Source organism: Myotis nattereri (assembly GCF_964212035.1).
Source record: "Myotis nattereri genome assembly, chromosome: 6".
In the NCBI taxonomy this organism is placed as follows: Eukaryota; Metazoa; Chordata; class Mammalia; order Chiroptera; family Vespertilionidae; genus Myotis; species Myotis nattereri.
The window spans coordinates 64,717,142-64,732,463 of record NC_138081.1 but is presented as its reverse complement, the minus strand read 5'-3'; the positions used below and the strand labels follow the sequence as shown (position 1 = coordinate 64,732,463).

Sequence of the window (15,322 nt, the reverse complement as noted above, 5' to 3'; positions counted from 1 at the left end):
CAAACCTATGACACCCATGTCACCTCTGAACTCATTTTTTTGGTTGATTTTTCTTTGTTAAATGGCATTTAAATATATAAAATAAATATCAAAAATATAAGTCTTTGTTTTACTATGGTTGCAAATATCAAAAAATTTCTATATGTGACATGGCACCAGAGTTAAGTTAGGGTTTTTCAAAATGCTGACACGCCGAGCTCAAAAGGTTCGCCATCACTGCTTTAGCCACTCTGGATCTCAGATTTTTTTAGTAAATCAAAGTTGCTCTCAGAATCTGCCTCAGAGAGTTAGACTATGATAATATGTGTGAACCATTTGGGTTGGTGCCTTACACATGGAAAGGAGTATGTTGGATGTTGGCTTTAGTAAACACATGCTTTATATATTTTCTTAACACTTATATTCCACTTACTCTATGTCAGGAACTGTTCTAAAGTTTTGGATATAATAATTAGTTGACAGCTGTTATAAAAATTAAGTTAAACAATACATATAAAATAACTTAAAAGGCCTCAATAACTGCCACACATACACACACACACACACACACACATACACACACACACACACTTAAAAAGAGAAAAAAAGAGGAGATAACAACCAAATGTCTCCCTAATGTTTTGTCCTTAATTGAACACCAATATTGATTAACATTTCCCCTGATAGCTTGTGATTTGTTCAAATCCTCTGAAGGTCTGACAGTCTGGGAAGAAGTCAGATGTTTTATAGCCCCATCTTTCTTTAGAAATCATTAAACTGCCTCAGCCCTTCCTTTGTAATTTTTCATGTCCGATGGTATTAATAACCTGCACAAAATGAATGGTACTGAGAGTGAGAGTAGAAAACTCCAACATTAAATGTTCTGCTATTTCCACTCAAGTGTATCCTGATTTATGTCGCCTCATCTAGGTATATTGTTTTACTGTTCATTAATATTCTGCTCTTAAACATTAGTCTCAACCATATCTGATGACATGTTTAGCATGTCACTCTCTTATGTGATATAGTTATTTTGATAAATATATTTACCTCCAACCTCCTAATAACAGGTAACACTCATTTGCCCATGTAAACAAAGATGTTATAAAGCACTAACTGTTCTAAACAGGTTTATAAGCTTTTAGAAACTAACAGGAGAATTAAAAAGGCAATCCCAAATGCTAATTGTATTGTCTAGCTTATGCATTTTTTATTCCTTTCCTATGACAAGACTTTTTAATCTAAATTACCTGACATTAATGTCTTGAGATAAAAGACTTTTGGAACTCATTTCTATTGACTGAGAAATGTTGTCTATATGCAATCAAGAAATATTTATTGAATGCTTATGTGCCAATCATGTACCAGTTGCTGGTCACAGTAGTGAATAAAACAATCAAAAAGTCATGCCTTTACTAAGATAAGTCAAAATACAGCAGTATTATGAAGCTCCTAAAGCAACTTTTTCCCTTTTAGGCCAGATTATCCAGTATTTCAGTTGCAGTTACTCCAGCAATTATGAAAGCCATTAATTCTTTTATTTATCATTTATTTTTTAAATATATTTTTTACTAATTTCAGAGAGGAAGAGAGAGGGAGAGAGAGATAGAAACATCAATGATGAGAGAGAATCATTGATCAACTGCTTCCCTCATGCCCCCTACTGGGGATTGAGCCCACAACCCGGCATGTGCCCCGACCAGGAATCAAACCATGACCTCCTAGTTCATAGGTCAAAGCTCAATCACTGAGCCACTCTGGCCGGGCTGTTAACTCTTAAATAATTGAAGCAGAAACTTGCTAATTGGGTAATAACCTTCTTGCCTTGAAAGAGAAAAAGTTCCCATAGGCATCAAGGACCTCTGTGTGTGAGAGTGGATCCCAGTTCCAAAGAGTAAAGGTCTTAGGAAATGTGCTCTGCAGTTAGGAGCATATTCACAGACATGAAAACTGAAGCCTTCATAAAACAGATCTGAGGTTGAAAACCTGCTCAACATGAATATAAAAGCAAAAATACACCCCCAATAAGTAAAGACTATATGTGGGAATGTTGAGGGATTAGGAAGGGTGTGAGAGACCTGCTCTCTTTGTAGTGGCAATAGTTCTACTTCCCAAATCCCTTGGGGGTTGGGGAGGGATCTGGGACAAAAATGGGGGTGAGGAGGTAGTCAGTGATCATAAAACAGGACAAATTTGCTTGGACGCTATGAAGTTCCAGCCTTTGATCTGACCTTATTATTGACTCAGTTAACTGATTTCAAACACTAATCAAATACATTATCAAAAATCAAATATACCATCGCCTCTTTCAGTTGTTTTAAAATTCATATTTCTATTTTCTATAAAAATGAAACTGCCAGGACTTTGATTTGAGTTCAGAAAGGCACAAGTGTGGAATCTAAATCACACTTTCAGAGATCTGCTATTTGACCCATGATTTGGATTTCTAGTTACAATAGCCACATCAGAAAGCAAGGAAATAAAGTCTGAGGGAGTTTAGCAACACACAGCGCTGAGTCTATTTTTCTTAAAGTTCCCTTGAGGGTTTTCCAAGAGCAAAAGGCTCCTTTCCTCTTAGCAAGGGCGCCATGGCTGCTAGTGCGGGCTGAGAAAGGCACAGTGTTTTCATTTCCCCAGCCAAGACAGACTTTCCTCTGAATAAAACATAAACATTTAATGCTGATGAAAAACAAAAAAGGAACCCTCAGCGGCTGGCATTGCCTCTGAGTCTCCCACCACAGAGACCAATGGTCACACAGCTATTCCCAAGGACCATTTGCACAGAATTCATTTATTTATTTTGGGGTTGGCCAGACATCCACCATGTCTACTATTAGCTATGGTAATGGCTCCAATTAAGGAAAATGTCATCTGTTTGAAGCAGCAGGGCATTAGCTCAAGGCAGATGACTCCAGACACTGGCAGATGTTTCAGCTCTTCAAGCAGTATGCAGGCTGCTGGGAGAAACATCTTCAAAGAAACATGAATGTCCTGGACTCTTCACTGACAGTGTTTCTTTAAGACAGCTAAGGAATAAGAACAAGCAAAATGAAGAGTAAAGGCCAAAGAATGTAATTTCATGGAATGTTTTTAATCAAACTGTTAAAGGAAGTAAATTGTGGGTATTACCTTTCACTGAGAAGCACATATTGTTTTCTTACTTGATTTTATAAATATCTTTAAACAAAGCAAACACATCCATTTTCTTTCTTCTGAAAGCCCATTAAGGGTAAAATTGCTTACACCTGCAGTAATGTGAGAACAGCAGATCACGCTCCATCGATTGTACAGTACCTAGGCCAAAACTAATTTAAGAGTCTGTAAAACTTTTTATACCCACCTCATATGGGTGGATTCATGTGTCAGTGTAGAATTATCCAAACATGTGCAGAGTAATATTTCATTTCCCCTGCCTTAATAATTAATTTGGTTATTTATTCTGCTGAACTAATATTCTTATTACTTTTCTGATGTAAATTTTATTATCTTATAAAAAATGAAGATGAAGAATTAAGAGAGGGGTTCAATGAACTAGAATCCTTTTACTGTGGGTCCTATTGCTTGAGTGATTGCTTTGTGACTTTAATCAACTAAGCCAGTCCCTCCATCCTTTATTTCCATTCTTCAAGGTGCACAAAAAAGAAATTAAGGTTCTGTGAAGATTATAGAGTACTAGAGGCCCGGTACACAAAATTCGGGTAGGGTCCCTATGCCTGGCCAGTGATCAGGGCCAATCAGGGACTTCCTTCCCCCACCCCCGCCCACCACCTCACCACCACCCCACCACCACCCCCGGCTGCTGGCTGCCTGTGGGACCCTCCTTCATTCTGTGCCACCCCCTGGTGGTCATTGCACATCATGGCGAGGAGTTGAACTCCTGGTTGGTCAAACTCCTGAGGGGACAATTTGCATATTAGCCTTTTATTATATAGGATAGTTTAGAATTGGCTCATAATTGTGAAGAGTGGAAGAGATCTAGGGAATAAAAAAGGGGGAACTTTCAAATTTATACACAGAAAGTGATGGAAATAAGAGAAAATTCTCACATAAATCTAAAATTGCAGGCAAAATTTGCTTATTTTATCTGCCTTCAAAATATGTGTTTTAGACTTTATATATAATATATGGTTTTCTGAAATGCCCACTGCTTCAAGTAAACATAATGAAGTGCCTCTATGGAAAAATAAGTAAGGTGAACCTGGAAAATGGCTTCACAAATGGAGTGGCATTTTCTGTCTGAGCCTTCTTGTTCTAAACTTTTCCAAAAGGAAGAGGATTTACTTTAAATAAAGCAAATGACCACACCCATTTGAAGAAGTTCTCTTCAGTGATTTATGGAGTTGACTTCTAATATCCCCTTACAATTCTAGTTTTGCAGAATCCTGCTATAGAAAAAATGGAGCTGTTCGGTGTATTTGTAAAGAAAACTACGCTGGACCTAACTGTGAAAGGTAAGCTAATAAAATGTACCATTTTATGTGTGGGTCAAAGGAAGCTTTCTGTTGCTTGTATTCATCATCTCTGCCTTACTCCCCTTCAATAGATGCTGAAGTGGATGATTGAGAGGGAGGAGTAGGAGATAGCATTTCATAACCCCATGCCCCAGACACAGATATAACAATATGCTCTCTAGGGGCCCAGGCCAGAGCCACATCAGGATAAATGGACATGGAAAGAAAAAAAATGAGTATGTGTCTTTTAAAAAGATTCTCTGGATGGTTTTGGTAACACTCCCCTCTCTCTCTCTATCATTGAGAACCAGTAATATAATTAATGGAGAGTGAGGCTGCCTTGTTAAATAAAAAAATAAATCATATCCTCTATTAGAGCAATAAGTTTAAAATACATTGCAATGCACTGAAATAAAATTGAAAGTCAAAATTAAATCCTCTATAAAAGCAATCCATTGAAATACACTGAAAAAAGCACAAATCTATTATTTAACTCACTCTTTACACCATTTTCTCCCCTGGGAAAAAAAAATTCATGAGAGTTTGCATTTTCTGAATACCCATTTGGTATCTACACCTAACTTTCTTTTTTTTGAGTTGCTCTGATCTCTGCTCAATCAAGAAAGGCCTTGGGGACTAAAGATGCAAGGCTTCCCACTGAATGATTTCTTGGCAAGACATTTCCCATTCTCCCCACCTGTCAACTGCTCACAGATTTCTATGATAAAATGGTTTCACCAAGCTGAAGCCGGTTTGGCTCAGTGGATAGAGCGTCGGCCTGTGGACTGAAGGGTCCCAGGTTCGATTCCGGTCAAGGGCATGTACCTGGGTTGCGGGCACATCCCCAGTGGGAGATGTGCAGGAGGCAGCTGATTGATGTTTCTCTCTCATCGATGTTTCTAACTCTCTATCTCTCTCCCTTCCTCTCTGTAAAAAATCAATAAAATATATTTTTTAAAAAAATGGTATCACCAAAAAAAAAAATCTCACATAGAGGCCTTCTAATTTTCAACAGAAATGCATTAACAATGGCCTCATCATTGTGTTTAGGCAGCAAAATGTTAGGTGCTGTCATAAAGACAGAGAGGGAAGGGCAGGAGGGACCAGTCCAACATCTAGTCCAACATCTGCAGTGTACTCACCTCCTCACATCACACTCCCAAGCATCCTGACTGTGACTTAGCCTGGGGGTCAAAACATAAACCTTAAATGATAAGCCAACTCTCTTCCAAAGAAAACACCCTCCATCTTTCAAAATGAAGTTCTGCAACTCTTTTTAAAAAGCCACAATGTCTATGGTACAGAGAAAATATCTATACTTGGAGGTCATTGTTATTATGATTATTAAATATGCAAAATGTGGATAATTCTTTCTCTAAAGGGTTGTGGGATTTTTCCTTTTTTAAAAAAATCTTCACCCGAGGATATTTTTTTATTGATTTTTAGGGAGAGTGGAAGAGAGAGGGAAAGACAGAGAGAAATATCGATGTGAGAGAAACACACAACACACATCGATTGGTTGCCTCCTGCACGAGCCCTGACCAAAGCCGGGGCCAGAGAGGAGCCTGTAACCAAAGTATGTGCCCTTGACCAGAATCGAACCCAGGACCCTTTGATCCACAGGCCGATGTTCTATCCACTGAGCCAAACTGGCTAGGGCAGATTTTTCCCTTTTTTGCTCTAAAGGAAGAGGGAAAGTAAAAGCTGAGGGCCATGTGAGTTTCAGCTTTCGGAGATGATCAGATTACCTTTGGTTGATTAATGTTGGCAACACACTCATTCTATTATTTCCTTACTGAGGGACCCAGGAATATGACGCACTTGATTTATTCTTTTTTTTTTTTCTCAGTGAGGGTCTGAGGATTGTTAATCATCCAGGGATGGAGTTTTTTTCTCACCAGTGTTTGAGGTTAAACTCAATTTAGTCTGATAAGATTGAGCTGTATTCCCAGATAATGGGTGTTCCATGGCTCCTGTGAGGGGAACTAATGGCCTTAAATAGGTCCCTGCTAACCTAATGCAAGGCCTCCCAGAAGTGAAGTAATCTCAGCCCTAAGAGCTCATTTCTGCAAAATCGCACAGGGTGCAGCTAAAGGTTCTGTCTGCAGCAGTGGGGGTCCTGGCACAGAATAGCATGCCCACCTGAGGTGTGGGATTGTGGACGATAAATCCCCTGGCCCACAGCAGAGGCTCCTAGGACCTGCCATTACCCCCTAAGGCTGGATCAGATGGGGTGCTTATGATGGACCTGGATTGATAGGATGCAGGAGAGAGCACTAGTTTGGAAAATGGAAGTAGAGAGCCTGGCTGAGTTTGAATCTCAACTCTAGCCCTTTGTGATCCTCCTGGGCAAGTTATTTTTGACCTCTACGCTATTTCCCCATCTCCAGAATGGAGGAAATGAAAATACCCACTTTACGAGACTGTTGTGAGGTGATGCTGCCAAGTTTTTCGTATGACACCAGGTACTTAATGCAGGAGCAATAAAAACTAACTGGTGACAGCAGGAGTCACTGTGGTCATTGTCCAGGTTCCACCACCGGCATAATGTGTGTCTGGGACATGGTGGCTCATTTCCCCGACTCTCAGTTTCCTTAACAGAAATTATGGCTTTGAAGTAAATAGTGTCCTTCATTGATTGTCTCCTGTGTCTCATAGCTTTCCATCCTCATCTCTCAGCCTCATGACCATCCTGAGAGGAGCCTATAAAAATCTGTAGTGTTGAAGGTTGGACTGTGACTTCAGAGTTGCCGCCAAACCTATCACCAAAAGATGTTCTTGAAACTCAAAGTAACTGAAAGTAGGTTTCCACTGTGATGGAGATTCTGACTTACGGAATAGAGAATGTGTTTTTTTCTCTTATGGAAGACCAGGGGATAACCCATGAAGATCAAATACAGTGAAACGAAACAGAGAAATGGAAGTACTAGTAACTGGCATCTGACTTATGTGAGTTTGGGCAAGTCCCTTCACTCCCGGACCTCAGGATTCCCAGCTGCACATTAAGGGGGTAGATCTGAGTTCCATTTCAATGAATCTAATATTCTGTTTAGTGAACTGCAGCAAAGGTTAGAAATTCAATCCAGCCCTGTATTCCGTAGAGGAATGATTTATGCTGTCTTGGGGACCAGAGGCCCAGTAAATTAGAGGTGCAAAGACATGAATGAGTATGAGTAACAAAATTCATTAAACATTTTCTCTTGGGGATATCTCTTTGTAGATTGTGTGACACTCTAATTCATTCTTATTTTTATATAGACCTCAATTTCTAGAATTTAGATATTATGTATGATTGTGCTTCATTTGTTTCCTGTTCTTTCAGAATGGCCTGTGTATTTTTCCTCTTCCTGTCTTTCTGTGCCTTGCATAAAATAGACATGAATTGTCCCTCTGTTGGATGAATTCACTCATTCATTTATAGTAGCAGCAGTGTGGTCCAGGGTGGAGTGAAGGAAAGAACATGAGGGTCAGAAGGTCTGGGTCTTGCACTGACTTCCTAGCTATGTGAGGCTGGAAAACCAAGTAGCCTCTCAACCTCAGAATGCCAGCCTGTGTGGCCTACCTCCCAGCTGTCTGTGGTAACTAAGTAAACTCACCCAGGTGAAGCTATGAGACACAAGGCAAGTCAAGGGTGTAAAGACTGAACATACACCATCATTACAACTACACCAAAAAAACTGAGATGTGGGAATAAAGGCTGGAAGATCATATGCAAAATGTTGAACAATTATTTCATTAGGGCCTTGGGATTGCAGGTATGATTTTTATTTTTCATTTCTCAATTTTTCAAATGTCCTGAGTCATAATTTTATTACTTTAAATGGAAGCTTTTAAAATGTAGTATCGTATCGCTACAGACGAAACCTTACTTATTTCCTTGGAAAGTCCTCCCTTTCTTTCCATTCCCAAGGCCAATGCCCTAGCCCAGGCTCTCCACACCCCACCCTGGTCTCCCCATTCCAGCCTGCAGTCCGCAGCCAACATAAAATCCAAATTTTAACTTCTTTGTTTAAAAATAGGAAAATTTAGCAATACAGGTCCTCCATTCCCTCACAGCTACAATTTGGCAACAGTTGACAGGAGCCAAGTAGCAGCTGAACCTTAGATGGGACCTGCAGTCCCACCACTCACAGCAGGGCCTTTGAAAAATAGAGAAAAGCATTTGTTCCTCTGAGCAGAGGCAGCCCCACCTAGAGTGCACAGTTTGGCCAGGCCAGGAAAGGTTGGATGGATTTCAGTCACTACTCTCCAACAAGGCTAGGCTGTCTCATGAGGGGCCCAGGCAGCATGACCAAAGGCACCAGCTGTGCCCCCACATCAAATGCAGTGGTTAGGTGCCTGGCCTTTGTAGACCCAGAGATCTAAAATGTCCAGAATAATGGCTACTTAGGCTCCAGCTCTGTTTCTCTGTGATACCCTCAGCTCTGCCCTCTGCCTTGTCTCCACATTGCCTTTCCTCGGTCACAAGATGGCTTCAGAACTAAGAGCACCACCTGACTGTTCATTCTCCCACAGAGGAAAAGAATGCCTCCCCAGAGCCCTCAAACAAGAGCCCTGGGCTACACTCCAATTGAATCACCTCTGAGCCAATCCATTTTGGACAGGCTAGTGCCAGGCATTGAGTGGCTCAGATTTAGGTTAATCTGAACAGTTCACTACAGCAAGGTGGACAGTGATTTATATCAGTGTTTCTTAACAAAGGTATTATTAACTCTTTGGCCAAGATCATTCTTAGCTGTGCACTAGTAGTGGGTCTCATTTAGCGTATCTAGCACCACCCATCATATGCCAGCTGTGCACGCCAGTTGTTGGAATGACCAAAAACTCCCACACATTGGTCATACCCAGACACTCCTACATCTGGAGGGCTGGCCATGCTGAATGGGCTGTAACACACTGGGGAGGGGTGGTTCCTTAAAAACAAAGTCTAGTTCTATTAGGAAGATGGGAGATGTGAATGAATTCTGGAAAAGCAAATCACAAATATTAGCTACGCTTTTATTCTAGGTGGGAAAGAAGATTAAAAGGAAGAAAAACTATGGCTGTTAAATTTTTAACATGTGATTCCCCTTCAGATGTGCTCCTGGTTACTATGGAAACCCCTTGCTTGTTGGAAACACCTGTAAGAAATGTGACTGCAGTGGAAATTCTGATCCTAACCTGATTTTTGAAGATTGTGATGAGATCACTGGCCAGTGTAGGAATTGCTTACGTAATACCACTGGATTCAAGTGTGAACGCTGTGCCCCAGGCTACTATGGGGATGCCAGGATAGCCAAGAACTGTGCAGGTACAGTCCTGTAAATCCTTAGAAGGCCACCCGGATTTAGATGTATCTATCTTGGGAAAATGTCTCAAGTGCCCCCTTGTCACTTTTCCAGGGCAATGCACATTCTCAGGAATGTGCATCCCATACTCACCCCTGGTGGATATTATCAAGGCTACTAATGTAACCTAGCTCATAAACCAAGAGACACTGACACAAATGAGCTCTTGCCTTGCCAGCTTATACCCTTCCCATTTTGATCAAAGAAGAAAAGCAGACTTCTATGGACAGCCTATGATTGGCCAGAATTCTGAATGAAAACCTGCATGGTTCACATCACTTTTCTTATTCTGGAAGCTAAGTCCCATTTTTCAGTTATCTTTGGTAAAACTGACATTTCAGTGCAATAAGTGAGCAAATCAATGGTAGAGTTTACTCATCATCCAATTTCCTCAAATTGTCAGAGCAACTATCTCAGGTAGAGTATAAGAATTGACTTCAGTTAGACTCAAATGTATACATTTCATTGATAATTTCTATAATCCACTTGCCACATAGAATAAAGCTCTTAATAGGTAAAGTTCAATTGCCTTCCTCTAGGAATAAGGCTGAGACAATATTTCTTATTTGTTTGTGACTTTGAGGGGAAGAATGGGTGAGGAAGAGGTATTGTACTCTTGTGGCATGCTCCTATTGGAAATCCCCTCACTAAAACAAAGTCCCACTTAAAAAGATTCTAAGTGTAAAGGTTAATATTGAGAAGAAAACACATGTGATCTTCAGAAATCACAATAAAAGTAAACATGTCTACAAGAAAGCAAAGTGCACAAAGGCATAATACCGAAAAGGACACAGGGAAGAGTGTTCTGTGTCTAGACAGACTAAAGAAGAAAAGCAGGCATCTGAAAGAGTGCTGGCATCTCTGGCTGGGTGGCTCAGTTGATTAGAGCATTGTCCCACACACCAAAAGTTTTTGCGTTCAATTCCTTGTCAGGTCATATACCAATGTTGTGGGTTCATTCCCTGGTTGGGACATGTACAGAAAGCAACCAATTGATGTTTCTCTCTCTCTTCCTCTTTCATATCCTATCTAATTTTAAACAAACATGGTAATTGACCATACCTTCACTATGCCTCCCATTGGCTAATCAGCATGATATGCAAATTAGCCTCCAACAAAGATAGCGGCTAATTTGCATACTGCAGGCAGGGCAGGACAGCACGATCCTGCCTGCCCCATCGCCATCCGGGCCTGCTATTTGCCACCCGGGGCAGTGGGGCAGGACAGCGCCATCCCATCTGCCCTGCCACCATCCGGGCCTGCTATCTGTGACCCGGGGTGGCGAGCATCCCATGTGCAACCTGACCCAGTGCGGCCGGGTGGGGCAGCAGTGATCCGCCTGACCGCCTGGTCAACGTTCGGGTGTCCCATGTGCGACCTGACCAAGGGCAGCAGGGCGGGACAGCGTGGCTCCTCTGTCACCCCAGCTTCCTCATCACAGCTCCCTTGGGGGCCTAAGCCTTTAGTCAGACATCCCCCAAGGGCTCCCTGGCTACCAGAAAGATGTCTGACTGCAAGCTTAGGCCTGATCCCCTGGGGAGTGGGCCTAAGTCGACAGGTGGACATCCCCCAAGGGGTCCTGGACTGCAAATGGGCACAGGCCGGGCTGAGGGACTCCCTCCCCCCTCCCCCGAGTGCACAAATACATATAAAATACATATATATATATATTTTTTTTTTCTGGGGCAAGAATTTTAAAAAACTGCTGACAAAATCAAAGCCTTAGACATTGATGAATATTCTGATTCTCAAAACATTTACTAAACTATGTTTAAACTACATAGAAGCAGATCACTCTTAGAAAAGAAGCTAATGCTAAAAGCAATAAAGCATGATCTTGCTGAATGGCTTAATAAATCTACATTTTGTGGAACATTAAACAGCTGAAATGTAATAAATGCATTTCCCCTTACAGCTAAATTTTTTATGATTTTTCTCTAAAGACAGTTAAGAGATGGAGAAAATTCACAATTCTACTTCAGCTTATTGTTGATAGCTCAGGAATTCCTTTTTAAATATCACAAATTAATTTCTACTCTGAAACTCTGAATTGGGGCTTTTGTTTTTGCTTTTTTCCAAATGACTATCTTGAAAATCCTCAGTAGATGAATAGAGGGTCCTCAGGATTTCTGAATTTATGTAAATATGTTCCTAATTTTTTCCACGACATTATTCCTCGCCATCCCACTGAGAACTATCACTGGGAGGTTTGGAGTCAGCTTTGCCAAGGGTCAAGCACTGTGGAAGCCAAGATTTGCTCTTGGGCCTCCTCACTCTCTCCTCGCTGGACTACTCCTCCTTCACACCTGGCAATGATCAACCCCGAAGCTGGATTAAACTGGAGAATCAGGCTGCAATGAAAGGCTGGCTTTCAGAGTCCGGTTGAATAATGGGCTCCATGATTATCTTGTATCTTGTGAAATTTACCAGGATTTTTCTGGACTGAAGCAGCTGTAATAGTCATGTCAGGAACCTCCCCCCGCCAAAAAAAAAAAAATTGTGAGAGGAGTCCTAGAAAATTTAAATTTGTTTTTGCCCAAGGGTCTCCTTTGAAAATTTCACTAGGCTGGGGCTTAATTGGGTGAGGGGCACAATCTCGGTATCAGAGAATATAATTAATGCCCATTGAATGATTATATACTGATAGCCAGTATTTCTAGAAACCATGAGAACATTACAATACTTTAAGCACTAAGAAATGAATCCTAATCTCTTGTTTTTGTTTCCCACAGTGTGCAATTGTGGAGGAGGCCCATGTGACAGTGTAACCGGAAAATGCTTGGAAAAAAGTTTTGAACCCCCTACAGGCACGGACTGCCCAACCATAAGTAAAAATAACAGTACATGATTGACTAACCCCACTTTCTCTAATGTGCTGCAGGTGGAGGATTAAGGAAAGTTATGCAATACCCCTCTCTAGAAACTACCTGAGTTTCACCCCTGGCTTTAACCCTGTCTGTGCCTCAAACAAATGTACCCTAAACAAAAAAGATTCAGTTGTCCACTTGATTCTAATTTGCAAATAGGTAATTTACATTTAAACACCTCTACAAAACTTATCAAGTCTTTAAGTTTAGCATCTTACCTAGTGGATAAAGGCAAATTCAGAAACATAATTCCCAAAGACTGGGTTTATTTTAGCTCCTTTTCTCCCTTTTCTCTACAGGTCACTAGATAATATGATATACACAGACAATGCTTTACAACTCTGAGAAAACTGAGATACCAAGAGATTTCAGTGGTTTTTCCCAGATCACTCCAAATCTAAAGTGACACCAGAAATAAAATATTCAGGCCTTATGAAAAAGACCTGCAATCTTTCTTTCCTGGATGTTTCTGTCATTCTTATCAATCAAATAGTGATCAATTCTGATGGTGCAAGGACCTGCTGAAACATTCAAAACAAATTTCCAGAACTAGTCTTAATGACTTTTCAAGCACCATCTATGATAAACCCCCAGCCGATATCATATGCAATGGTGAAAATCAGGAACAAGACAGGATGCCCACTCTCACCACTCTTATTTAACATAGTTTTGGAAGTCCTAGCCAGAGCAATCAGGCAAGAGAAATAAATAAAAGACATCCAAATTAGGAAGGAAGAAATGAAAGTGTCTTTTGCAGATGACATGATTCTGTATATAGAAAAATCTAAAAATTCCACCAAAAAAAACAAAACTATTAGAAACAGTAAGTGAATACAGTGAAGTTACAGGATACAAAATCAATGTACAAAAAGCCATTGCTTTCCTATATACTAACAATGAAACTTTAGAAAAAGAAATGAAAAGAAAACACCTTTTGCAATTGCAACCAAAGGAATAACATACCTAGGAGTAAACTTAACAAAGGAGGTGAAGGACCTATATACTGAAAACTACAAAGCATTATTACAAGGGATTGCATAAGACACAATGAAATGGAAAGATATTCCGTGTTCATGTTCATGGAATGGAAGAATCAACATAGTTAAAATGGCTGTATTACCCAAAGCAATATACAGAGTTAATGCAATCACCATCCAAATCCCAATGTCATTTTTTAAATAAATAGAGCAAAAAGTCATCGGAGTTGTATGAAATCACAAAATACCCTGAACAGCCAAAGAAAAAAGTTAGAGAGGTATCATACTACCTGACTTTAAATTATACTACAGAGCTAAGATACTCAAAACAGCATGGTACTGGCAGAAGAACAGACACACAGACCAATGGAACAGAATTGAAAGCCCAGAAATAAAACCACAGGTACATGGGCAAATAAATTTTGACAAAGAGGCCAAAAATGCACAATGGAGAAAAGAAAGAACCATTATCCTCAATAAGTGGTGCTGGGAGAATTGGAAAGCCACATGCAAAAGAATGAAACTAGATTATAGCTTGTTCCCTTGTATAAAAATTATAAAAATGGATCAAAGGCTTGGAACAATAAAGTACATAGAAGAAAACATAGGTACTAAACTTATGGACCTTGGTCGTAAAGAACATTTTATGAATTTAACCCCAAAATCAAGGGAATTAGAGGCAAAAATAAATGAATGGGACTCTATCAAACTAAAAAGCTTCTTCACAGCAAAAGAAAACTACAACAAAATAAAAAGATAACCAACCGAATGGGAAATGATATTTGCAAACAGCAGCTCCGACAAGGGGTTAATATCCAAAATATATAAAGTACTCATACAACTCAACATCAAACAAGCAAACAATCCAATTAAAAAAATGGGCAGAGGGCCGGAAAGACACCTTTCCCAAGAAGATATACAAGCAGCCAACAGATGTATGAAAAACATGTGCAACTCCACTAATTATTAGGGAAATGCAAATCAAAAGTATAATGAGATACCACCTTACACCTGTTAGAATGGCTGTTATCAACAAGGCAGGTGATACAGTAACAAGTGTTGGAGAGGTTACAGAGTAAAAGGAATTCTCATTCACTGCTGGCAGGGATGTAAACTATTACAGCCACAATGGAAAACAGTGTGGCAGTTCCTCAAAAATTAAAAATAGAGTTTCCATATGACCCAGGAATCTCTCTTCTAGATACCTACCCGCCCCCAAATAAAAACGCACTCGAAAAACATGTATTCCCAAAGATATATGCACCCTTTACTCATTGCAGCATTATTCACAGTGACCAAGACATAGAGACAACCAAAGTGTCCTTCGGTAGAGGGATAGAGGATTGGATAAAGAAGACATGATATATAATGGAATACTACTCAGCCATAAGAAAAGATGAAATACCGCCATTTGTGACAACATGGATGGATCTTGAGAATATTATGCTAAGCAAAATAAGCCAGTCATAAACAGCTAAGAACCATATGATTTCACTCATGTGGGATATAAAACTGATACTCAAGCACAGACAACAACATGGTGGTTTACTAAAAGGGAAGGGGGAGGGTGTAGTAAAGTGTAAAGGGGGCCAAATATACGGTGACAAAAGATTACTTGACTTTGGTGGTGGACACACAATGCTACACACAGATCATGCATCACAGAAACGTACACCTGAAACCTATATGACCCTATAAACCAATATCACCCCCAATACATT

The 15,322-nt window shown here is 40.2% G+C and overlaps 1 protein-coding gene across 2 annotated transcripts in view; it reads left to right on the top strand.

The window, feature by feature from the left end:
- Nucleotides 1-15,322, top strand: part of LAMA4 (laminin subunit alpha 4) — a 137,071-nt gene that overhangs the window by 47,526 nt on the left and 74,223 nt on the right. Inside the window, exons 4-6 of one of the 2 annotated variants that reach the window (XM_081094524.1) lie at nt 4,350-4,430; nt 9,506-9,720; nt 12,490-12,564. In XM_081094524.1, the coding sequence (XP_080950650.1) occupies nt 4,350-4,430; nt 9,506-9,720; nt 12,490-12,564 (371 nt within the window). Of the gene's footprint in view, nt 1-4,349; nt 4,431-9,505; nt 9,721-12,489; nt 12,586-15,322 lie in introns of both variants that reach the window. The other variant, XM_081094523.1, reaches the window with a different exon arrangement.